The sequence below is a fragment of the Carex rostrata genome, chromosome 28, assembly GCF_964058835.1.
Source record: "Carex rostrata chromosome 28, lpCarRost1.2, whole genome shotgun sequence".
Lineage (NCBI taxonomy): Eukaryota > Viridiplantae > Streptophyta > Magnoliopsida > Poales > Cyperaceae > Carex > Carex rostrata.
In genome coordinates, this window is record NC_135945.1 from 4,297,534 (window position 1) to 4,325,046 (window position 27,513).

Genomic DNA, 27,513 nt, shown 5'->3' on the forward strand with positions numbered 1-27,513 from the left:
ATTTGTTCCTAATTCATACTGAAAATCATTATTAAATTCAAGGACATTAAATTTTTAACAATCTTTTATAAAATATCAATTTAGAGTTAACAAGTTTACAACAAAACATAAAACCAAGCTTTAGTTCTTCATTTATGTTGTTACTTGTAAGAGTAATTTCCTCCATGGATCATGCACACTTTTTTTTTAATATACTTGGATTATTTTTCAGATTTCATCTAAAAATGAAGTACATATTGAAAAAAATATATATTGAGACAAATACTATATATCAAATAGAAAGCAACAACAAAAGAAGAAATTTCAATAATTAATCACATAATAAAGTAATTCATTCCTCGCATTAAATTACGTATATTCCACACATAGATTTGACAATAAATAATAGTTGATTCAGCAATTAAATATACTTTAATTTAATATAGTTTTTTTTAATAAAATGTGGATATCATTATCTTAGACATACCCTTTTCAACAAATCTTTTACACATATCTCAATAAATCCAACTAAAGGATGCTGTCAAGCATCATACTCTAATCTTCCTTGTAGAGACATTTATGTAAAAGGGTCCTTGTATTATACACATATTATACATTGATTTTTATGTTTTATATCATTTTTTTTATTGGAGTCAATGAACATAGGGTATAATTAGATTAAATAATCAAAGGAGGCTTGAAAAGCTTCAACTTTAATCACCTTTCTAACTACAACAAACTCTGTACACCAATTCCTAATATAAAACATGATTTTATTATTTTTATTATAAATGTGCATTGTTATATTTTTATTTTTTTTATTGTTTTATATATTGTATGAGAGAAATAAAATCAAGTCAACAGGAGGCATTCATAGCCTATTATATATAAGCCAAGTAAAAAAAAGAAAAATAATATATACAATTTTTGTATTTATATAACAAAAAACAATAACTAAAAAACATATTTTTATTATTTTGTATATCTTGTAAAAAAAATGAAAATAAGAATAACATTCAAAGCCTATTATTTGTAGGTAAATAAGACTTTATTTTTGTTGAATATGGTAGATTTTTCGCAGAAAGTCAATCTCTAGTGGCGGGCGATGACATTTTAATTGGGGAACAAAGTTATTCAACTGACGAGTTAACATTCCAACAGCAACTGGATGTCTAATTGAAAGTAAGTGTCATGTTGAAGTTCCACATTTTATGGAAAACATAATCAGAGAGTATTAAGAAATAAGAATTGGAAGAATTCAGGTATTAAGTAATTAATGAATTGGGTATGTATTGGAGACCTAACTTCAGGACTCTTTTCAAGACAAGTTCGATGATTATATGTATTCACATAAGTGGTCCACATTGCATTTTTTAGGTTATTACCAAACATACTTTGAGAATTGTAATTACATAAGCGTTCAAAGTAACTAGCTATATATTAGTAAAATAATATTTCTGTTAAAAATACCAGTTTAATTTCAAAAATATGCCAACGTGTTTCAATTAATATATGTTATACTTAATGAAATAGTTGTGATAAATATACATATATAATACTCAGCGTTAATTGAATACATGACATTGTTTGTGCCATTTTAAAAAAAAAGACATGATGGACAAAATAATACACAAAATTTTACTATACGGCATCACAGTGTGTTTCTGTCATTTTATGTTATTAATTTATTTATGTCATATTTATGATTTTATCATTTTAATAATATAAAAATAGATAATTTCTAACTTACCTCCTTTACATGTTATCAAATTTACTTGTGCAAAATCAAGTTTATAAAGAAAGAAAGAAATGGTAATAGTCAAAGCAGAGAATAAAACTATAGCATAATTTAAGCTAATTTGCATAAACAGAAAGAAATAAGAGAATTGTCTCATCTAAATACATTGAAAATATTGCTTGTTTTTTTTTTCTTAGGAAACATTTGACTCACAGAAAATCCTATTAGAGTTGTTCCCACTGAAACCTAGATCATAGGCTTCATTCAATTACACTTCCTTTTCTCAGCTCCAACTTATTTCTTGGCCTCTATCATCTTAGTGATTTGACTCTCCTTTACAGAAAACCTGGTATATAATTTTGCTATCTTCTAATCATTATTCTGATAAAAATAAATCTGTCAATTCACTACCAAAAATAAAAAATAAGCAAAAAACCTCTTTCATATATTGCTTAATATGTCTTGGAAAAAAATTACATTAAACCAGTCACACTAATTTAATTAATTACATTCCCCTATTACTCGCTAAGTAATAACCATCAACCGTACTTATTATAAGTAATAAATAAATTCCTAATTATAATTCAAAATGATATCTAATTTATATCCTGCCAAGAGAGCCTACTGGGTTCTAACCCTAGTCTTTGAACCGCTGCCAAGTCTCATTAGCCGAAGTATTTAGTACTTGTATCTCCTCTCACATCGAGGTACAATAACTTAACACCTATAGGTATGTGGAGGATATTGGCATATAACACCTAGTAGACAAAACTATGTATGCAAAGATATATTTCAGTAACATTCAAAAAATAACAAAATCTCAAATAGACATAAAAGAAAAATAAATATAATAAAGAGATAATATAGAATTCATTACATCCAAATTGATTTTGTTTTTAAATAGAAAAAGATAATAAAGAGATAATATAATAAATAGATCAATTTGTTTAATGTCCATATTGATTTTGCTTTTAAATAGAAAAGGATAGATAATTTATTCCTTGATGCTTACTTTTTTTTTAATAGAAAAAAAATGTAGTTTATACCATGCTGCTTAAATTATCACTACAACAAAATATATATTTACCGGCGTTAACACGGCTGGCGTTACCAAAAACGCCATCTTTTGTTAAAAAAAAAGTTAGATCTGAAGGAAACGCCGGCTTTCCTTAAAAGAAAAAAAAAGAAGGTTGCGCGAATTAGTATCGCCAGAAACAAAACTTGCGTGAGTACTAAAAATTACCCAAATTAACCTAGACCCCCGCCTCCCTATGCCTCTCCTCTCTCTCTTCGATCCTCTTCATCTCTGTGCCATCCCACTGCGCTCGTGCCCACCCTCTCCGCCATTTCGTTCACCCTCTGTCTCTATCGAGTACAAACCCTCCCCACTGCTGTCTCTCTCTTTGAGGACCGATCATCTACCAGTTCGCTGCACTCTAGGTATGTTATTTCGGTTCAATAGTTACTAGATTTTTCTCATGTGAAATTTGTGAAATAATAAAATTTTTGTGAAATCTATGAATTAAGGGTTAGGATTGAGCCCTACGTGCCTTGTTATCCTTTTCTTTTTGAGATGTTGAATGCTGACCTAAAGCTTTTCTTTCTTGCACGGTTTCCTTCTTTCTTTACTTTGATTGGTTGTGTTACCTTAGAACTGATATTTTGACACTTGATCCAATTGCTGTGATTAGCGAGATGATAAATGATGTATACCCTGTGATATGTTATCCCATATCTTATTCAATAATTGTTTTGTGAGACAACATATACATAATTGACAAACTTTGCTTATAATCATCTGTACCAGCACTATTTGCCAGGTGTGTAATATGTTTACAAATTGGTATATATACCAGTATCAGCCCCTTTTTTTTCAATTATAGTATGAATTAGAGAGTTTTCTGAAATTTTTCTGCATTCTGGTTCAATTCTGGTAAGGTGCATGGTCTGTTTTATAGGTTTCCAGTTTTCTGCACTGTTCTGTATTAATTCTGCAACGTACTATGACCTTTTCTGTAAATTTCCAGTCTTCCGTGCAGCTCTCGGTGAATTCTGATAAGTAACAGGGTGTAAAAAGTTGTAAGATGAGCCTTTTCTAATAGGAATTTCATAGAAATACTAGATTTACAATGTAGAAAACTTAAGCAATATTTGTAATGGAAATTTGAATATGATGCCACTGATGACATGAGCATCTCTGATGGACCCAATTGCGGTATTTGCCAGGTTTAGCTTTGTTTCTTCTATTATAATTCACTTTGTTATGTTAACATCTGGTTCAAGAGGGTCTCAGTTCTGAACCATTCATAAAAGGTTCATCTCTTTCCTTACTCTTTTTTTTTTTTTTTGTAAATAATATTTTTTTTACTTTGGCACGAATATTAAAGGATCATTTAGTGATGACAAAGTTCCTTCCTTGAATTGTTTTAAGAGCTGTTCGAGTGACTTATTTCAATTTTGAATTAAGTGTACAGTTTCTAGTATCTTTTATTCGTTCAATCTCAAGTGTTTTTAGCAATTTGATGCTGTCTTACATTATACTCAATTTCTCATATACTGTGCCATGGTGGGGAATCTCAAACTTCTACATAGACAGATCAGAAGAAACAAGGAGCTGCATGCTGGTGTGCATTGGAGTCAGATCGGCTGATATGAGGTTACACCTCATGGATGTACCTTTTATAAATTTTTTGATACCATGATGTAAAATTACTTTTTATATTGTAACAAGTGAAGGATTATACTGTACTGGGCTATATTACGTATCGGTATCAATTAGTGGAGGACTAGTAGTGGCTGTTCATTTATAGGCTCTTGTACCAGTTATTCTCCACTAAAATTTAAAGACCTTCAATTCCATATATATGGTCCAATTTAGTTCTGTTTATGCATTATTTCTATTAAACAAAAACATAATTAAAGATTGTTGTTAAAAAGTATAGTGGGCTTCACTAAGGTATTATCATTGTTGATCAAAGCATAGTGGGCTTCACTAAGGTACCAGTTTGTTCAGTACATTCATGCTATTTTAAGGGATAGTACAGAGAAAACATTGTATAGGTTAACTTGACAAAAATACCCCTATTTAGCAAGGAGTGTACAATTGTGCCAAAAATACCCCTATCCTTGTGACAGCATGTAAGGATAGTTAGGAAACACTATTTCTAATACGAATTTCAGAAAATTACTTGTTTTAAACTGTAGAAAACTTGAACAACAGCTAGAAACAATAAGTTTGATTAGCTAAGCATCATTTAAAAAAAGTTTATTATAAACTTTTTTGAATTACAAATTTAGGCTTGCACCGTTATTTCTAAACTTATTTTCAAAATGCTTTACCCACCAAGCACTGTATTTAACTGGTACTCTATAACCTCGTATCCAAATTATTGTTATCCTATTTTTTTTTGTAATTGGTCTTGTAACGATAGTTGAATTTATGGTACATCAGGGTTTTGGTACCTGGGCACTGGGGGAGTTCGATTCACTCAAAAGGAAAAATTGGGAATTGTTGGCAGTCTCTGTTTGTTCCGATCAGAGGCAAATGAGGTTGGATTTGTTGTTTCTTTATATTTCCTTGAATGTCAAAGCATGGATTTAAGAATATTGAGGTGTTGGAAAATGACCATAATTAATTTAACAGGAGAACTACTTTATGCGCAGTAAATAAAGATGCTGAGAAGGCATTTATAAAAACTGTCGAGGTGGACCGACTAAATGACACAATGAGAGATTCTAATCCTCGTGAGGTTTGTAAACTATTTTCTGTTGTTAGTTCACCATTGTTTGACTTATTTGGTGTAAAATTTGTAAGTTGGGGTAAAGTGAGGATTGTTTAAATTAGAGGAAAAATCGAGGGTTGACTAAGGATCAATTGTACAATTGATCGGCTTAATTGTTCCTGATTGGTCAGATTGGTCTGAGCCCCCACTTCTTGTTCATTCTTCATTCTTATGCGATGAATGGTTGAATTGTTGAATTGAGAACCTTGTGAAAAATCTGAACTCGATTATAAAATTGTGTAGTCTGTTAAATGTGGGAGAATCGATAAAATTTCAAGTTACTGTCTCCTTACCTTGTCAAACTTTAGTTATTATGCAAAAGAGTTCATTTTTGGAGAAGTTTCAGATTGCTCACTAACAGGGTTTATTATGTATTTCAAAAGAACATTATCAGACTTTGATTGTAAAGTATCCTCTCTTTTTTGTGCAAAATCCGGAGAAAAGCTTGTAGGCTCCATGGATAACTCATAGGCCATCATACCAACATATCAACATACCTGTACCAGTGTTCAACACAAACAAAACCAAAATAAACATATACTGGTACAGCATATGCCTAAAACAACCCTTAAGACCAAATTAGATATAATTCTGATTCTATGTTGAATTATACCAAGCCATATAGAAAACACTTCCATGAACATCCCAAAACAAAAATTTCCATTTTTGGAATTTTCTATGATTTATAGCGAATTTTTGAAATTTTCATTTTTTTTTTATTATTTAGGACTTTTGGCGGCGTTTTGGAAGCGCTGAGAAAAGATATAATTTTTTTTAAAATGGCAAGACCTTTGGTGGCGTTTCGGAAGCGCCGGGAAAGCCAAACTTTGGGCGGCGCTTACTAAGCGCTGGGAAAGGCCTTGCCGACACTGGTATTCCCGGCACTTATCCAAGCGCCGGGAAATGTATTTAGTGGCGTTTTTAAGCGCCGGGAAATGTATTTTCTTGTAGTGTATTTTGAATGAAAAAATAGATAGTTTATAATATTATTAGTGATAATTTGAATAGTAATTTGGACTTTGTAATGGTTCAGTATGAATATTCTAATTCCTTAATCAATTTTGTGTTACTTATTGCTCTATGAGACTTTAGATAATAATGATAATCAGTAGAAATATAAAATATTTTTTAAAGAAAAAAAATGCTATGTAGAATAACTTTCGTTATAGCTACGCTATCCGCGATAACTTTTTTTTTAGCCTTTCCACTATGATATAATAATTGTCATTTAAAACCTTGATATATAATGATGCTTAAATATTGTGATGAAACCAATCAGCTTAACCTAGTTTTTGCTTTTTTTCGGGAGAATATCATAGTTGATTCAGCAATTAATGAAAAATACATAGTTAAATAACTATTTTTTATTGAATTTAATATTGATTATGAAAAATAACTATAATGAAAAAATTAGGATTAAATTTTTTATTACCTTAATTTATTTGTTTTCTCCAACATCTCAAATATTTTGCAAAATTCAATAGAAGCAGAACTTATCTGTAAATATATATTGTATTTTATTATCTTATGATTTATGATTACTTTAATAGTTAATATATATACAACGGTTTTGAAAGTCAATATATAACAAAGATTAAATAACTGCACAAAAGAAGAATCATTCAGAAATTGTGAAAGGTTCATTGAGAAATTGTGAATATTTTAGGTGAATCATACAAAAAACTTAACACACAAAATCTCCGGACCTAGTTTGTACCATTTTTATCTTTTTATCGCTTGATGACGTGGCAACATTTCGGTGCATGTTATGCACATAAAATATGTCTTAAAAGCATTCCAAAATCAGTAAATTGCAAAAAATAGTTTCTTTCACAACATCAACAATTTTAAAATTTATAATTTCTTTATCAATTTTAAATATTTTTATATTCCTGAATTTATTTCTAGTTTCAATTGCTAATTTTGATTGAGTGAAGCTAGTATGTAATTATGCTTAGATAGTTGATGAGTTTGACGAAAATATCTAATAAATCAGTTTCAAATGAAGAATCTAAACCAGCATCTTTCAATCTCTCTGTGTCCCAATATCTATCATATCAATAAATTCATACACAATTTTTCCTGTTGCTTGGAGTGTCTACAATAATAAAATCAGCATAATGTTGGTAATGCAATTTTAATTATGAATTTCTTCTATACATTGTTTCTAAATTTGTTCCTAATTGCTACTGTAAATCTGAGAATTAATATAGAGGACATTAACTTTTTAACAATCTTTTCTAAAATGTCAATTTAGAGTTAACAAGTATACGTACAGCAAAACATAAAACCAAGCTTTAGTTCTCCAATTACATTGTTACTTGTAAGAGTAATTTCCTCTAAAAATGAAGTACATATTTAAAAAAATATATTTATATTGAGACAAATATTATCAAATAGAAAGCAACATAAGAAAAAGAGATTTCAATAATTAATCACATAATAAAGTAATTAATTCCTCACATTGAATTACGTATAATCCACACATAGATATGGCAATAAATAATAGTTGATTCAACAATTAAATATACTTTAATTTAATATTTTTTTTTCTGTTAAGACATAAATTGTGGATATCATTATTTAAGACATAAAATAGTCACTCTTTTCTCTTAATTTATTTTTACACAATACAAAATATCACAGGATTCAATCAATTAATGCCGTAAATAATGTTAATGTATAGTGTAATTAGGCCACTAGATAGCCGATGCAATTTCATCGTTATATACCAGATGATCTCCATTTCCCAAATCATAAAAGAATCAAACTCCGGATAGAACGAAGTCTCTAATTGGGGGATCAAATTTTTTTGTGCAATTAATTAATAGTATAATATAAGATTTAACTGTTTACATTAATTTTTGGGATTATTGACATAAAAAGGTTTGGGATTATTCTCTCTACATCTATTTGGTTTTGTGTAAAAAAGAGGCCAGCTGGATGGATATTTCAACAAAATTAGGCCGAATGAAACAAAAATCAAAATTTAAGATGTCTATGTTTCTGCTACTTTGACCAATAATATATTGCAACAAAAATTAATTGCAATATGCTCTGATGGGCCGAGCTGGTATTAAGAAACCTCTTGCACTTCTCACTTTCCACTGGAGAAGGCTGTGTCAATTATATATGACAAAGATAGGCCCAGAAAAGAGAGTAGACAATAACTTACAAAAGGCCCCACAAATTACTTTACTAGTGATATTATGTTTGTAGGAAGCTGAATTATCAGAAAATACTCTTCCGTTACGGTTCTCTCAAATTAGCAGAAAACAATTATTGTTCTTGCATTTTGATTTTTTCATGAAATTTGCTGTCAATTGTCTATGTATTGTTGCCCATTCTAATTGAAAAGTCTTCCCTGGACTTAGATGACTTTGAATATCTCACTGTTCTTTTCAAATGGTCATTTTCATTTTTATTTTCATCTTATTATCTCTAAATCTCCATCTATAAAATGTGTGGTACAAAGGAATTTTACACCAATATCCTTCACTACCCGTTTCCTTTTCTTTTTAATTTGGAGACGAATTTACGCACACAATATCCTTAACTTAAATGTGTGGTACAAACTACAAAGGTATTTCGCACCATTTTCAATATATGGATGATTTGTATATATTTAGCCTTTCGTGTATGTGAAAAATCACATATAACTGAATGGCATATATGTGGATATGCTGTCGGAGATGGTGACAAGACATGCATTATCAACATAGATACTTTGGACCACGTGAATGTTCAAATTGGATCTGAAAATCACTAGGGTAGTCGACACGAGGCCGGATCCTACTAACACAAATTTGAGTTTGGATCCGGATGGTAGATTAAAACTCAGAAATTTATATGAATTCTAGGCAACATCACATCTTATGATATGGTTATATATCAACATAGAAGGAAACATCAGAATTAGAATCTGGATTGGTCTTTTGACCGTGGAATCATAATCTGATAAATTGGTCGGAATCGACCAAATCTAATGGGAAACTCGGATTTTTTTTTGCCAGAAGCTTTCTTTATACTAAAGAAATAATTTGTCAACAATTTATTTTTAGATAAAAATCATTACAATCAAATAATCCACTAATACAAATATAATACAAATATTGCACCTTTTCAATATAGCCGTTTAAACACTTATATTTACATATAGTTATGTATTCTAGCAACAAAATGTAGCAAGGTGGGACCGTGGGAGGGTAGTTTGCTTATTTGATATTCAAGAGCTCTCTTGTTCAACTCAAACAGGAAGCAAAAAAATTTGGAGAGTGGTATTTGCGCGTTTCGGCTGAAATTTGACTGGAATTGGACCGTTTCGGCTGAAATTTGATGAAAAAATCACCTACCGTGCAACTCGGCCTGAAATTGGATCGGTACAGTCTGATTCCAATCCGGATCAGCCGATTCCGAGGAATTACACAAGGAAAAGAGAAGAAAGTGGAGAGGAGATTGATCTTTATCGCATACGGTTCATAATTGGTTATTTATATCAGAGCAATAAAATCAGAAGCGGCTCAATACCAGCACGTACCAACTCTTTGTTTATGTTTTTCCTTTCTTACTTATGTCATAGGGGGTCTAATTGTAGCATATATGTACTGGTCAGGCTGATCATGGGTAATAATATGGACTGATAGGTGTACTGGTATATACTTGTACGCAATCTGAGCATGTACCATTTTCTGTGTTTTCTATGTATGTACGTATGTTGCTTCCCGTACAACAGCTCTCTTGTAATATATACTTTTTATGTATAATGATAGCCTATGGGCATTTTCATCAAAAAATAGAGGAGTAATTTAAATGTAGAGAAGTGTGATCCAAACAAAGGAGGGTTTACGGTTATTTCTCTTCATATTCAACTCTGGAATGCTTTAATTATACCCCAGTTTTTTTATTATTTCCATACGAGTGAATGTGATATATTGAAGTTGTAGGCTACCAGCGCTGGCATGTTTGATTAGTAGTCACTAATCAGTGAATGAAATAAAAACAACAAAGACAATTGGTCAACAACTAACAATCAACGCATAAGAATGGTTTGTGCTTCTTAACCTTTCTCTTTCTGAGTTTTAGAAAATCCATTTAAAATTTGGATTTGTTGCAAATTTCATCGGTCTGATTGCAATGGACTAACTATCAATGCAACTAACAATCAACTCCTTAGACTGCTGCAGCAGAAATTCAAGTGAAAAAAAAATGAAGAAGAATATTGCATTTTGATAGTTATACTTCTTAATTAATACGGCGTGGGGTTGATCCTTGGCCAAGTCCGCAAGTATTGGTCTATGCCGTGAGGACTTAGCCTATCAGAAATTAATTCGCCTATTAACTATATTATTATAATAAGATTATGAATATTTCATTCGAAAAAGTTTCTCGCATTATCAGGTGGTATATCCACACACCACATATATATTCCAACTGATAGCAACATATATATTCCAATTGATATTCTAAATAATTGACCCATTAATTTAATCAATTATCAACCTAAATGTGTTTTATATATAAAGAGCATCAGAGAGCAGGAATTGAACATCAATCCATTGATAGAAACTAGATATGAATATCATGAGCGAAACAAAAAGGAACTCGTTTCAAGTAGTACGTACCTTATCCACTGTGTTGCCAACGATATTAATCCAACTTATGTTCCTCCTCCTCCTGCAGTTGATAAGCACTGAATCTGCAAAGAACACCATTGCTCTGCCCGGATGCACAGAGAGCTGCGGTGGAATTCCCATCCCTTACCCTTTTGGCATTGGCCCAAATTGCTCCCGGTCCAAAGAATTCAATGTAATTTGTAAAATATCTGATGATAACTCAAATCCTTTCCTTGGGACAAATTCTGAGGTTAAGATTCTGAATATAAGCCTGTCATTGGGCCAGGCACGCACAAGCAACATTATATCTCAACAGTGCTGCAACAGCCCGACAAAAGAAGGCAAATGTGAGCCAGGGGAACCTTACACTAGGACGTGTTCTAAGTACTATCATTGTGGATCACTTGCCGATTATGGTGACACACCATTCCAGCTCAACACTGAGAAGAACAAATTTACAGTTATTGGGTGTAATGCACTTGCCTATCTCCGCCTGGGCTCCACTACTAATTACTCAGTAGGGTGCCTTTCTATGTGTGATAGCCTAGATACCCTGAATAACTCTGGATCCTGCACTGGAATTGGCTGTTGCCAGACAGCTATCCCCAGAGATGCACACCGGTTTTATGGTGACTTTGACCCATTGTACAACAACTCGGAGGTATATAAGTTTGGTCCTTGCAGCTATGTTATGGTGGTGGAGGAGGCTGAGTTCAAGTTTCAAACCACTTATGTCACCACTGACGAGCTGCAAAATACTACTCTGCCAATGGTGTTCGACTGGTTCATAGGAAACACGACATGCGACATCGCACAGAAAAACATATCCTCCTATGCATGCATTAGCAGTAACAGTATGTGCTGGAAAAGAGTCAGTGGTCGTGGTTATCTCTGCAACTGCTCCCATGGTTATGAAGGCAATCCTTACCTTCATGGAGGCTGCCAAGGTCTTTCTATCTCTAACTCTCTCCTGCTCGTCATCTCTTTTTTTCATTTTTTATAATCATGTCCAGTGCTCCAGCATATACAAAAAAGATTAAAAATATAAAAAGAGAGAATTCATAAATATGTAGGCTTATAGATGTTGTGTCCTATCCATGCAGACATCGATGAATGTGCCGACGAAAATACATGCGCCAAGCCAGGAAAGTGTCACAATTATCAAGGAGGATTTCACTGCTCTTGTCCTTTCGGTTGGCGTACAAATCATAACAATCCCAGAGAATGCAATCTCAACATCGCACTAGTTATAGGTATGTTATTACTTGTTCACGATAAATAACTTTCATCAAGTTTTGAATAGTGTTGCTAGGGGTGTCAATGGGTACGATACAGTAGGGTGGAACCATTTTCACACTCATACCCACTAAGAATTGACCTTATCCATACTATATCCATACCTGTTAAGAATTTGTCTTATCTTACCCTACCCATACCTGTTAAGATTAGCGGGTAACGAAACGGTAGTGGGCGAATAACAAATAATACAAATATAATAATTTTATTAATTTTTTAAATAAACCATCAAAATTTATCATGTTATACATATGCAATCATAATTACTAATATAAAATTAAAATATAAATATGCAATTGATTCTAAGTAATAGTTTTTCATTAATTAAGCAAGAAAAATCAAAATTACAAACATCTCTTCTAACAAATTCAATTCCTTAACTAAATAATAAAACATTCAAATAAAAAAGTAAAATATTTAGCATAATATTCTTCGTATGATATAATTTATTTTATATAATTACCCGTTATCCATACTCGTATCCATATCCGTTTATCTAATGAAAAAAAAATCCTTACCCATCTCATATCTGTTTATCTAATGAAAAAAAAATCTTATCCATACCCGTCTTATAGAATACGATACGGGTAGAGTAAACGGGTAAACGGGTGTCATTGACACCCCTAAGTGTTGCAAGTATATATGGAAAGAGAGAGCAAGAAATGCTTTTCAGGATAAATGAAAAATTAATACAGCTTGCTGAAACTAAATATTGCCTAGTTAACATGAGACGGCAAAATCTGATCACAATAAACCGTCCGACAAAATTAGCAGAACCAAACATTTGGAGACTGATAGTCACTCACCGAAAGTCTTAATTACAAACTTTGGCATCAAATTAAGTTTCCAAGTATCAAATAGTAATGTCCTAGACAAAATTAGCAACAAAGCATGATCTCTCCCGGTGCCTTTTTACAGTTATTTGTCATAGTGTAGCATTTGGAGATTGGTAACTCAATGGGCCGCTTGAGCCTATTATTTAGGGGAAATTTTAAAAATTGTCCTACTTTTTAAAATTTTCAAACAAAATATTCCTTCTCTAAAATAATTAAGAAAATGCCCTTGTAGGCCCATCATTTTCCCCTCTCTCCCTCTCTCTATCTCCTATTTACTCTCATCAAGTTTGACACCTCTTTATCGCTCATTAGACTTTAATGAATGCATAAAGATTAAAAAAAAAATGTAATTCAAACAATAATATTTTTGTAGACATGCAACAAAATTTTCAGTTAGATAATATATATATCGAATAAATATTTTTTTTTCTGTAAAAGTATTTATACTAATCTGTATCATGATGAAATTATTTACATGATTATACAGTACGTTATTAAAATGATAAACTCTTAAATTTATATTTTACTTATTTGACAGCATTTCATTTAATTAAACTTTCTTATAATCAATCAAAAAAAAAATCGAGAACTTTACAAAAAAAAATATAAATATTTTTGAGATTTAAATAAGAAGTAGAAAATATGAGATACAAAAGTAATTTATCTCCATATTTTGACACAAAAAAATATATGTTGTGAAGATATTTTTTCTCCGTTTGGTTACAAATAAGACAGTACTTAGATGAAAATGACAATTATCTTAAGTATTGATGGTGTCCAATTAGTAGATTGAAATGGGAATATATATTAGTGTTTGATTCTTGCATTTAGGTTAGGTTTATTTTTGCAAATTTAAATCGCAATACATCAAATTAATGCATATATACTCATCAATAATAAAAAAAAAATCCCAAAATATGATTATTATAATTAGCCTTTTTAAAAAATAACAAACATATGATTCTATTCTTCTAATAAGTAAAATACAAATTGAAGAGTTTATGTTTCTAGTAACGTACCATATAATCGTGTAAATAATTTCATCATGATGCAGATTAGTATAGATACTTTAAAAAATATGTATTCGATATATATATATTATCTAACTCAAAAATTTGTTGCATGTTTACCAATTTTTTTTTATTCGAATTACATATTCTTTAAAATATTTTATGTATCCATTAAAGTTTAATAAGAGATAAAGAGGTGCAAGGGCATTTTGTTAATTATTTTAGAGGAGTATTTTGTTTGAAAATTTAGAAAATAGGGCAATTGTAAAATGTTCCATTATTTAGATATTAGGACACTGATTCTTACCATTTCATTCCAAAATCTAATGATTCAAAACGACATATATATCTTTTTCAATATCACTCAAAATATATATAATGATATCAACCGAAAATTTTTAAATTGACGTACAGCAGATCATTAATATAATCAAACGATCGTGTTGTTTAACTCTTCTCGATGTAGTTCAATAGTTTAGTCGCCTACAAAGTAGTATACCTTGGACAAATATTTAACTTCCTAGGTCATGTAAGGTTGAACTAAACATAAAACAATCCACAAAATAGGAGGAATTTTGATTTGTTCATAAAAAATGATGAAAAATAACTTTCTTTCTTTCATTTTTCTAACTTGCTTTATTTATGTCCGTAGGTATGACGATCTTTCTGGGATTTGTAACTGCCCTAAGCATTATTTTACTATATTTTGTAATTGCCAAGCGTATCAAACTCTTTGAAAAGAGAAAACAGGGAAAGTTAAGACATAAGTTCTTCGTTCAAAATCGAGGGTTACTTTTACAACAACTAATATCTTCCCATGAAGATACAACACAAAAAATGAGAAATTTTAGATTACATGAGCTGGAAAAAGCAACAAACGGATTTGATAGTGCACTCATTCTTGGTCGCGGAGGTCATGGAGAAGTTTATAAAGGTATTTTGTCGGATCAACATGTTGTGGCCATCAAAAGGTCCAAAATTATTGATCGGGCTGAAATCGATCAGTTCGTAAATGAAGTGGTCATTCTCTCACAAGTCAACCATAGGAACGTTGTGAAACTCTATGGGTGTTGCCTAGAGACCGAAGTCCCATTGCTAGTTTAGGAGTTCATTTCGAACGGAACACTTTTTAATCATCTCCATGTAAAGGAACATTGTTCCTTGACATGGAAGCATCGGTTAAGAATTGCTCTTGACGCTGCAGGAGCAATTTCCTATCTTCACTCATCTGCCTCTATATCAGTTTTTCACAGAGACATAAAATCATCAAATATTTTATTGGATGATTATTTCACAGCGAAAGTGTCAGATTTTGGGGCCTCAAGATCTGTACATATAGATCAAACGGGCGTGACTACAGCTATCCAAGGGACGCACGGGTATTTGGACCCTGAGTACTATTACACTGGCCGGTTAACCCCCAAAAGTGATGTCTACAGCTTTGGTGTCATTCTAGCTGAATTGCTAACAAGACAAAAACCATTGATCTCCTCTAGGGTGTATGAAGGGGGTAGCCTCATTGCATATTTTAGTTCTGCTATGAAAGAGAACCGTCTCTTTGAGATTTTGGATCCGCAAGTTGTGAATGAGGGGCACCGAGCAGAACTCGAAGCCGTTGCCAAGCTTGCACAAATGTGCCTAAGAATGAAAGGAGAGGGAAGACCAACAATGAAGGAGGTGGAGGTACAGCTCGAGGTCTTGTGGCGATCCAAACAACAGCCAAAACATCCTTGGAGGTCCCATAGTTTGGAGGAGACACAACTTATGCTACTTGACTACAATGCGGAAATTGATACCAACTTGCAATGTAGTTTTGAAGAAGAACCACAATCATCATCTTATTTCCCTCGTTAAATGAACTCTTTTCGATATAATAATACGAGTAATTATCAAATTTTAGGTGTAATGTGAGTTGCTAATTAGGTACTTGATAATTGTAGTTCTTTTTACGTTTCCTTATATTCCTGTACAAATTATGTATTATTCTTAATTTTTCTTTGTGTAATACTGTTGTTGTACTTTGAATATTGACTTTGAGTAATTGTCAATTTTTATTTTCTGCAGTGTATCCATTTCTAGTTATTCATCAATTATGAACTAAAAGCAAAGTTGCTTCAATCTAGTGGTTGATCTGTAATAAATAAGGCTTGATCCAATTTTGTAACATCTCGGAAAAATAGAAGTATTATTATTTATGCATTTAAGACTTTTTAGTAATAAAGAAAATTGTAGGTCTTTGATAAAATTGTAATAAATAAGGCTTGATCCAATTTTGTAACATGTACAATATGGCCAAATTGTACACGATTTTACTGTTTACAATCGTGTATGAATGTTGGAGCACATTTATACATAGTTGTAAATAGTAAAACTGTGTAGACTTTGACCATCTTTTTTGGAGTAAATTTTTGGAACAATATTTTCTTTCTTTGGACAGGTATTTAGAGGGAATTTTGAGTAAACGTGTATAATATGCACGTTCCGGAGGCGTTTATACTCAAACTGATATCTGAAGTGGCACGGAGCAAGGAGTCGAAATGGATGGGTTACGTGGCAGTGGCAACCAACAAAGGAAAGGAGGTTTTAGGTAGGAGAGATGTGTTAATTGCATGGAGAGGGACTACTCAGACACTCGAATGGATTGATGATTTAGATTTCACATAATTAGTGTCAGCTGCAGATATTTTGGGACCCGCACCAGATGGTGGTGATCCGATGGTTCATAGAGGCTGGTTGTCAATATACACATCGGAAAATGAGCAGTCAAAGTATGACAAAGTGAGCGAGAGAGAGCAGGTACGTACTATGTTCGGCTTCCTCTTTTATTTTTCCTTATATATATTGAAGGGATAATTGTAAGTTCTCATGCTGAATAAGTTCATGTCAGGGTTGTTCTTTTTATACCTATGCTCTGAATAAGTATAACAAATGCAGATTTTAATAAAATTATAAATTAGTGCTAAAATTAACCAGAATATGTGGCTACTATATAGAGTGTTTTTCTTAGCTATCAGAGGTAAACTCAGCTTAATTCCACTATAAGTATCCAAGAAAGCAACATAAGACGTATTGAGGATCATGCTAATTTCATAGATGCAGCAACACACATTCATACAACACAAAAGCATATACAACCTTCCAGTGTCATGGTGAAAAGTAAAAAGTGAAAAGCGTAATTTCACCCATAAACAGTGCATTTCTAAGCAAAGAAAGCCTTCATATCAAAAACCAGAAAAGACTAAGGCTTTCAATTCCCTAATATAAGGTCTCTTTAGATATGTTGACTTCTTATATATCAACCTAACAAATATATTTAATTTTCTTTTTTTGAAGGTAAAAATATATTTAATTTTCATGTTGATGTAGGTTTTAACAGAAATACAAAAACTAGTTAACAAGTACAAGGAGGAAGAAATTAGCATTACTCTCACAGGTCACAGCCTCAGTGCTTGCCTTGCAACTCTAAGTGCCATCGGCATAGCATCAAATCACCTCAATAAATGCAATCGCTTGTACTTTACAACCATTCCGATCACAGCCATAGTATTTGTGAGCCCTAAGGTCGGCGATTCCACTTTCAAGAATCTCTTTTCTAGCAAGCAAAACCTCAAGCTACTACGAGTGCATAATGAACCCGACTTGATTCCCACTTACCCATTTGTTGGATACACTGAAGTGGGCGTAGAATTACTCGTAGATACACAAAAATCGCCCTACTTAAAAAGTCCAGGAAATATTGTCACAACCCGACGATAGGATTGACAACCCGCCGCGCTCATTAGCACAAGGCGATTCTATTTTAATACACAACATAATTATACATACATTACCAATGACAAGTAGATAAGCCACAATACATGAAGTATTTTTTTTTCTCAAAGTGTCATGAGTTATATGTAACAAAACAAATCGATATAAATCTGATACGGTATAATAAAATACAAATGAAATACCATAGCAGATTTATCGGAAACAACATATACTTTTATTGTGGCAAATTCGACAATCTTTGAGTTTGACATCTCACCTCAACGTCTTGCGCTCCGTACCTGGAACCCACAAAGTGGAACGGTGAGAGATTGAAAATCTCCCAGTGCGGTATTCAGTTCCAGTCGAGTTATCCACAGATCCGATCAACTGAAACCAAAACAGCACCGAGTACCAAAAATATAGACTACAATAATAGTATAAGAATCAAAGATTCTTAGCTACCAATTATAATCAATCAAGAAACTAAAATATAAGTCCACTTCAAGAAATGCTCAATACCGCGAAAGAAAATCAGCAAGCTATAGAAACAGTGTTTAGCAATAACAATCAAGCAAAAATGAAATATTTGACATGCAATGCTCATGTACAATAGACGTAAAGTTCAATCCAATTTAATTGTGCAACCATATCATATAATTATCTTTTGTTCCAGACTATCCATGATAGAATAAAATATCAGTATATTAGATAACCACTTTGGTATTAACAATACTGGGTCATGCGCTACAAGTACAGCGCCTACATGACCCCGGTCATGCGCTACAAGTTCAGTGCCTACATGACCGTCAAGACTCATACAGGACTCCGATCATGCGCTACCACGAATATGGCGCCTACACAATTTCTGTTATGGCCATAACCTGAAATTATGCGCTTACCCCGAATAGGGCGCCTACATGACTAAAGTTATGCGCTACAAGTACAGCGCCTACATAACCGAGTCATGCGCTACCACGAATATCGCGCCTATGCAATTTATGTTATGCGCTACAAGTTCAGCGCCTACATAACAAAAATTACACGCTTACCCCGAATATGGCGCCTATGCAATTTATGTTATGAGCTACAAGTTCAGCGCCTACATAACAAAAATTGCACGCTTACCCGGAATATGGCGCCTATGCAATTTATGTTATGCGCTACAAGTTCAGCGCCTACATAACAAAAATTGCACGCTTACCCTGAATAGGGCGCATACATGATCGTCAGGTTTCAGACATCTGGTTCTTTAACACAGTTCACAGTATCATATTTCAAGTCATTCTTTTCCAAATCATGTCAAGCTTTCATTTCAAAATAAAAATATGCTCATGCATGCATCCTTTTCACTCAACTAATAAATACAATGCATAATATAATTCAAACAAGTCAATTCAAGCATATCAAGTACTTCAAACAATAAAATATGCCTTACATGCAAATTTATGCATTCATGTCATGCATTTAGAAGAAATACTTATGCATCCATATCATGCAAATGGGTTATTTAAATCAAACTCATGTTTAGTGGAAGTGCTTTGTATCATGTCATGTACTAGCTTAGGAAAAATATGACCATGTAAACATTTCAAGCTATCATTCATAGCATGCAATTTGAAAACCATAATAAGTACATAATTATAATACGATAAACAAACATGAGGTCAACCAGCAATAATAATGAAAAATAGCAATCAAACAATTCAAATCATTTTTCAAACAGTGTTAAACCAAATGATTCAACCATGTCTCTAGTCCCACAAATCGATAAGAAAACCGTCAAATACGAGACTTGAGGCTTATGCATACAATTCTAGAGTACAACACCTTGTCTAAAATGTGTCATAATACAACCCAATTTGGTTAACAAATAAGCAGAATACTCTTACAAAGTTTACTAATTTTTAGTTCACTCCATTTATATCAATTTCAATCTAGTCCCTTTATATTTGGTCAATACCCATATGTTATATTAGTTAAACATGCCTTGCAAATTGGATCCGTTATCCAATAATTAAACTAATCATACTATGCACATAACAATCAAGCAACTAATTTAACCATAATACACAAACAATCAATAAGCACACAACATGCAATATAAGGCAAGCAAGAAATCCACAAGCAATCAACAATAATAACCTAATTAGTTGAAAGGGGCTAAGAATAACTCGAAATCCGCACCTTAGCAATGTCGGGTATGATGATTACAGTGTCACTGAGGTATGGACCTGTTCCATAATACTTCTTGATCCACTTATGCAAGATCTGCGCCGGGTTAATGCTCCACTTAGCACCCGGGAGAGAATAGACGAAGCAATATCTCGACAAAAATGCCGCAATTAATCGATCCTCTATATCCATCGCACGTTCAACTCTCGACGCTACAAGACCCAATTTCTTCTCCTCCGTTGTTCCCTCTTGCAAGACTACCGACATCACCACATTATTTCTCATCTCCATCGCCTTTCTTTTCTTTTATCCTCCATCAGGTTTTATTTTTGTTATTTCTACTATCTCCATAGTTGGAGGGCGATCTAGACAAGGGAACAAAAGGAATATAATATGGGAGAGATAATGACACGTGTGAGATAGGTTCAATTAATTTAAATGAGTGGTGAATTGTAAATTTAAGCAATTAAAAGGAAACCAACTCACGGCTGTCCACAAGTATATTATTATTTAATTAATTGGTCAATTTGCACAAAGTCCCTCTTTATTTTAGAAATAGAACTTGACGTTTAAATTTCTAAGGTATTTCATGAACCGGATGTAAATATTATAATTAGAATAAAACTTTTGAAATCATTATATGATTTTGCAAGAAAATGAATTTTATATAATTAATCAAGTTATTATACTCAACTTTATGGCTTGTACAAATATAATGGGTATGATATCTTCAAAGTTTCTGATTTAGCATTTCACATGTATTTGTAGTGTATTAAATACTAATTTTTAAACTACAATTATTTTTAAATATACTTGAAAATCCATATTGTTATTTTTAAACAAATTGAACTTTAATTTAAATAAATCTCTATGTGTTCAAAAACTGGGATGTTACAAAAACTAGCTACTTCCAATTTACAGAAACCCCCAAAAGTTACTATAATTTGTGAAGCCGACCAGTGAGCACTCTACAGGTGTCACCTTGCAAACTTGACACAGTGAAATTCCACTTATATTCTATTAAAACATTGATTAGTAACTTGCATGTACAAAATATATATACTTGTTTAAAGAATTAACTTTGATTAATAAATTACTAAGTATCAAATTTATATATTGTTAAATAAATTTTAACATTCCTAGACTAAATTAAACCTATCTATTTACTTACAACCGTGCAATCAAATAACTATAAAATTTTGTAAATTTTACTTCATAAAAATTCGAGACAAATCTCAACATATTATGAGTACATTATAAATATATAATTCTTCAATTACGGGTGAGTTCCACTATAAATCAAATAAAATTTTGATATTTTCAAAATTTGGGATGTTACAAATATCACAACGTGGCATAATTTAGAGGGATACATGCATGCAGTTGCTGGTGTACAAGGGAAGAAGGGAGGGTTTCGGTTAGAAGTGGATCGAGATGTAGCACTTGTCAACAAATCAATGGATGCGATGAAGGACGATTATCATGTACCGGTTTCTTGGAGAGTTCGACAGAACAAGGGTATGGTTAAGGGAATAGATGGCCATTGGAAGTTAGTAGATCAGGAAGATGATGATTGATCGATGATCGATGATGATGATGATGGTTCTTAATTCTATATCATACAATGTAGATGGAGAAATTTATTTGCGTAAAATGCTCGGTTGTTGTTCTCGCCTATCATGTTTGTTTGAGTATTAACATAGCGAAAGAATTAAGTGGTTCCATTAATTAATTGTTCTGAACTCATACAAGTGGAAAAACATAAATTAGCAGAGATTAAGAAGCACACACTAATAAAAAAATAATTAAACTAATCCCTCATTCATGAGTCAGCACTATATATTTTGTAAACCATTTAATTGAACTAATCAAGCGTATATTTCCAACAACTAAGAAAATACATATGAAATAAGTGTCTAATGATATAGAAACTTCTATCTTATTAAATATTTTATATTTTAAGGCCCGTAGATATATTTGTTTTCTTTCTATTTTGCAAGATGAGAATGCATGTTTCGGAATAAGCAGAAGAATTAAAACACTTTTGTCTAGTGTTCAGCGGATTTTGACTTAGTCAAACTGGGAAAGAGAATTTGACTTAGTCAAACTAGGAAAGAGAGAACGAGACAGATGTGAAATTAAGTTGATTATGTTAGTAGCTAGTTAATGGTAGTAGCTAGCACGCTAGCACGCCATCACTTCAATGAAGCAATTAAGTTGATTATGTTTCTTAAATTGAAAGGGCTTTGATGTTGATTGTTGAATCATATATAGTTGAGTCGTCCTTTCTTGATAGGGAAATCATATATATATTAAGTGATTTTCTACTAATTAGAAAAAGAAGATAAAAAACTGTAAAATTAAGTTGATCTGGAATAATCAAATAAAATCTTAACAATTGTTCCAGAGATAAAATAAAATATCTCTTAATTTTTGTAATGCCTAATTTAAACATAGAGTACAACAAAAAAAATATTATATATGTTAATCTGGAATAATCAAATAACATTTCAATGTCAGTCTATATATATACATTTATTGTAGTAGGTCCAAGTCTCTCTCTCTCTATATATATATATACTTTTATCATCTATCAGCTTAAATACTGGAAGAAAACAACTTAACAAATTAGAAGTATGTTTTCCTTTTCTTCCGTTGTTTGCCTTAAGCAAGAGATGTTATCTTCTCCAAAATTTGTTGACTAAATATTATACTTTTGATTTGATTCAATGCTTTAAAATGCAGCAAAGTCAATAGAAGGTAGAACAAGGCTTGGCACCAATTATTGAGACCAACTGGCCATTTTGAGCTCTAGCTACCTTATATGTACCAAATAATTACTTATAAATTGAAACTTCTGATATAGTCATAATTTAGAGGGTTATCTAATCAATCCTCCATTGATGAGCATTCTAATTAATCAATTAAGAATTCCTATCTAACTCTATTAAATAAATATTTAGCATTTGATCGGCATTAAAAAAATTGAGAACATAATAAGCAATTAAGAATTCTGATCAATGAATCATGTAAATGAGAGAGAATTAATGGAAAAAAAAGAAAGGCAGAGTATTTCTTTTTTGGGGGAATTTCACGTATACCCCTCAAAAACTTCAATATTACGTATTTCCCACTCTAAATTTTAAAATTACATATTCCCCCTCTAAACTCCAAAAACTCACATATTTACCCATGTTATTGTATTTTATATTAAAACACATTCTAAATTTATAAAATACCTATTTTTCCCTTTTATTAAAAAGGCATAATACGTCCATCTGACTCCAATTTGAATCTGAAGGTTCCTCTACCATCCAAATTGCTTTAAGATCCGTGTGCGCTACATCAACACGAATCTTGAAGCGAACACACACGGATATTGAAGCAATGTGCACAGATTTTAATGTGTTGCATGCGGATCAAAATTGCTTTGAGATCCATGCAGACTAGATTAGCACGAATCTTGAAGCGAACATGCAATAATCTTATTGGGATGCGCTCAGATCGGACAGTATAGGAACCCTTCAGATTCAAATTTTAGTTTAATGGGGCATTTCATACTTTTAATGAAGGGTAAAGTAGGTATTCTATAAATTTAGAATTAGTTTTAATATAAAAGACAATAAAATGGGTAAATATGTGAGTTTTTAAAGTTTAGAGGGGAAAATACGTAATTTTAAAATTTAGAGGGGGAAATACGTAATATTGAAGTTTTTGAGGGGTATACATGAAATTCCCCCTTCTTTTTTCATGGTTTCACCCATCAGAAATGATTAAATTAAGCAATGAAACACGGAGGACATGCATGACACTGGAAATTAAATAAAGAGGCGCGATTATGTATATCAGAATTGGAGTATAAGAGAAATGTAGGTCCAAATTAATTATTTTATAGCGCCTCTTCATTTGTTGTTTTTTTCTTTTTCTTTTTTGAAAAGCATGGTAGAAGCTACCAGCTGAGATTAAAAAAAAAAAATTAACAACATCCAAAGTTCACCATGCAAAAATATAAATATTCAGAATAATTAATTCGGTAGTAGAAGGCACGTTACAAAAATAGAAATTTTCAAATAATTAACCAACAGATTTCTAATATGACAAATAAATATATGAAAAATTCAAATTTTTAAAACAAATAAAAATAATTAAAATGTAATATATAGTTGTCGGTTAAGATGGCATGCAGTGTTTCTTTCATTAAAGGACTCCGGTACACTCCATGATCTTTTAAATGTTATTTTCAAAAATTGAACCTGTGACGTCCGTAGTGAGATGGGACTCATGCCACTACATTAAGTCTGCGGTTCATATGGCATGCCGTAAATCTAATTACATATTTTATAAGGATTAATTATTGGTTCCCAAATATATATGAGCTTACTACTTACAAGTAATGGATTTAAAAAATTAGATGACTAAAGTAATAATGAAAAAATGAATTCGTTGAAGGTAATGATGTGTAGTTTAAGTCATGTAGAATTGGGATGGATTAAAGCCCAACTTGATATTGAGATGGATTAAAGTACTAGCTTGTCAAGTTAGAAAAGCAAAGCAAGGACTAATAACATAAAAATAATTGTCATAGTCGCATTCAACCAATAGTATTATATTTACATGGAAATCTAATATAATGATAACTTAACCAGCTAAATAGCCAGCATTACTCTGTCAAAGAATCTTAAAGCATAAACGGAAATCAATAGACATATAAATGCATTTGCTTAATCAATTAATCCGGCGTCAATTAATAAAATAGATTTGATTGTCATAGTCGCATTCAACCAATAGTATTATATATTTACTTGGAAATTTAATATAATGATAACTTAATTAATTACCTAGCCAGCATTACTCTGTCAAAGAATCTTAAAAGCATAAACTGAAATCAATAGATTTTTTTTTTTTTTTTGAAGGTCAGCTGGCAAGATGCCAGCTGACAATATATTGATAAAAAATTATTTACATACCCAAGTGGGTTTTTCTAATCAATAGATATAGAAATGCATTTGTTTATTCAATTAATCCAACGTCACTTTGGATTGAAACAAAGATAAAGGAAAGAGCAAACCCTGGATAGTAGCACAAAACTCTCATATCATGTCTGGAAACCATTTTGGGAATATAGCTAAAAGGTGGAAGGAGATTCATGGCTATAGCAATTGGAAAAATATGCTGGACCCACTAGACATAGATCTTCGCCGAAGTATAATAAACTATGGAGAGATGGCGCAAGCGGCCTATGATGGTTTCAATCGGGAGCGGCGATCACCTAATCTCGGTGCACCTAGGTACACTATCTAACTATCTAAGGCAAATTATCTTTGGTTAAACATATTTTACATTGATTTTCAATTTTGTTATGCATTTGTTTCATAGCTGGACTCCTTTTTTCTCATAGTCAATTGACACAATAAACTTAAGATTATGTCGCAAATTGAGTCAATTTTGCATAATATTAATAGATACGGACGATCGGAGCTGTTGGAAAAGGCACATGTATCTGTGCCTAGCGCATATGAGGTGACCAAGTATTTGTACGCTACAGCAAGCATAAACGTACCGGACGCATTCATGGTGAATAAAAGATCAGGTAATACCTGGAGCAAGGTGTCAAACTGGATCGGGTATGTAGCGGTGGCAACTGACGAGGGCAAGGCATTGCTCGGGCGGAGGGATATCGTGGTTGCTTGGAGGGGAACCCTAGAAGTGTCGGATTGGGTGAACGACATGGATATCACTTTGGTATCTGCTTCTGCATTGCTTGGTCGAGCAATCGACCGTAATGATGAACCACTGGTGCATAGGGGATTCTTATCCATCTATACATCAGATAATCCCATTTCCCGATTCAATAAGCAAAGTGCTAGAGAACAGGTAATTAATTATTTTTTTGTTTATTATTATTTGTTTAGTTGTTTCTTACTTCTTTTCATACGCAAGCGATCTGTTCAAGTAATTAGTTGATTTGCAGGTGAACAATATAGGTCATTTTCAGGGGAAATTTTCTTTGTTTGATACATTAAGTTTATAATACTAAAAAGGATATATGGTTGACCAATAATTTTACAAAATATGAATTGACCTCAAAAATTTACTATCATGTATTATTTGACTACTTATGAAGCCAGCCTTTACATGCCACCAAATGATCCAGATTGCTTCACTCTAAAACTTTCAATCCATATAACTGTCACACTCATGCCAGTTGTTTTGAAGCAAAGAGGAACTCAATTATAAAATTCATTGGCAGAACGATACTCAGATTCATTTATTATGATATTAGTTAGCTATGACATTTCTTTCTTTAACTTTACTTTTTATTAGGTTTTGACAGAGATTGGGAGGCTAACTGATAAGTACAGTGGTGAGGAAACAAGCATAACTATAACTGGCCACAGCTTAGGTGCTGCTCTCGCCACGCTAAATTCCATAGATATCATATCAAACCACCTTAACCGGTCCAACCACTCTCCTTCTGACACTTGTCCAGTCACAGCAATCGTCTTCGCTAGCCCTCGTGTCGGGAATTCAGATTTCAAGAATATGTATAACCAAATGCCAAACCTAAGATTATTACGAATTCGTAATGCCTTGGATATAGTTCCTAAATGTCCACCTCCTATTTCATACTGTGACATAGGGGTTGAACTTACAATTGATGTTAGTAAATCACCGTATGTGAAAAGTCCGGGAAATGTAATTGTATGGCACAATTTGGAGAACTATTTGCACGGTGTTGCCGGTGTGCAGAAAGAAGGATTTAAACTGGAGGTTGAGAGGGATATAGCCCTTGTTAATAAGAGATGTGATTCTTTGAAGGATAAGTATCCTGTGCCTGTAGCTTGGTGGGTAAATCAGGATAGAGATATGGTGAAGGGAGCTGATGGTCATTGGAGCTTAAATGATTATCAACAAGATATATAATGTTGAACATTACTGACTCAATAATGTTAATTTTTTCTTCTTTTTTTGTGAAAATTCCAATGTTCTCTTCTTCTTTTTTGGCATAAATATATATATAGAAAATTTTATTAAAACTTGTTTCGGTAAAACCTTAAATTTTACTTTGCAGTTTGTAATTATTAATTGACTCATGCACATACATACATACATACATACATACATATATCAACTTCCATAATTTATACAACATTATTGAATCTTTTTAATTTCCTTCTTAATAAATAGTAAAAAAGTTTCGAAAAATGTGAAATGCTCCAAGCACATTTTAATATAGAGATGACATCTAATGTTTGAATCAACTGTTTGGTTTTTAAAAATCGATTGCAAAACCAAATTGGTATGATCACAACTCAGGAACTACCATTTTGATCTTAG

General features: G+C 32.3%; 2 protein-coding genes, 1 long non-coding RNA gene and 2 pseudogenes across 6 annotated transcripts; all 5 read left to right on the plus strand.

Annotated features, from left to right (window-relative positions):
• Positions 1-2,844: 2,844 nt before the first annotated feature.
• Positions 2,845-5,764, plus strand: LOC144545849 (uncharacterized). 3 transcript variants are annotated; one of them, XR_013508609.1, is made up of 4 exons: positions 2,845-3,157; positions 4,310-4,373; positions 5,169-5,266; positions 5,361-5,764. It is a non-coding gene; the product is annotated as an uncharacterized LOC144545849 (long non-coding RNA). The 3 variants fall into 3 exon arrangements; XR_013508607.1 differs by lacking the exon at positions 2,845-3,157 and having other exon boundaries at positions 3,168-4,373; XR_013508608.1 differs by lacking the exon at positions 2,845-3,157 and having other exon boundaries at positions 3,168-4,373; positions 5,381-5,764.
• A 5,236-nt stretch (positions 5,765-11,000) lies between these two features.
• Positions 11,001-16,316, plus strand: LOC144545848 (wall-associated receptor kinase 2-like). The gene is made up of 3 exons (XM_078294416.1): positions 11,001-12,058; positions 12,215-12,364; positions 14,906-16,316. Exons 1-3 carry the CDS (start codon positions 11,071-11,073, stop codon positions 15,355-15,357), a joined length of 1,590 nt encoding a protein of 529 aa, XP_078150542.1. The 5' UTR covers positions 11,001-11,070; the 3' UTR covers positions 15,358-16,316.
• Positions 15,420-16,107, plus strand: LOC144545530 (wall-associated receptor kinase 5 pseudogene; annotated as a pseudogene).
• A 409-nt stretch (positions 16,317-16,725) lies between the features above and the next one.
• On the plus strand, positions 16,726-21,813 carry LOC144545531 (phospholipase A1-II 4 pseudogene; annotated as a pseudogene). Its single transcript, XR_013508536.1, has 3 exons — positions 16,726-17,049; positions 17,620-17,991; positions 21,504-21,813. The product of XR_013508536.1 is annotated as a phospholipase A1-II 4 pseudogene (transcript).
• A 3,352-nt stretch (positions 21,814-25,165) lies between these two features.
• On the plus strand, positions 25,166-27,228 carry LOC144545940 (phospholipase A1-II 1-like). Its single transcript, XM_078294491.1, has 3 exons — positions 25,166-25,463; positions 25,638-26,049; positions 26,500-27,228. Exons 1-3 carry the CDS (start codon positions 25,273-25,275, stop codon positions 27,097-27,099), a joined length of 1,203 nt encoding a protein of 400 aa, XP_078150617.1. The 5' UTR covers positions 25,166-25,272; the 3' UTR covers positions 27,100-27,228.
• The last annotated feature ends 285 nt before the right edge of the window (positions 27,229-27,513 follow it).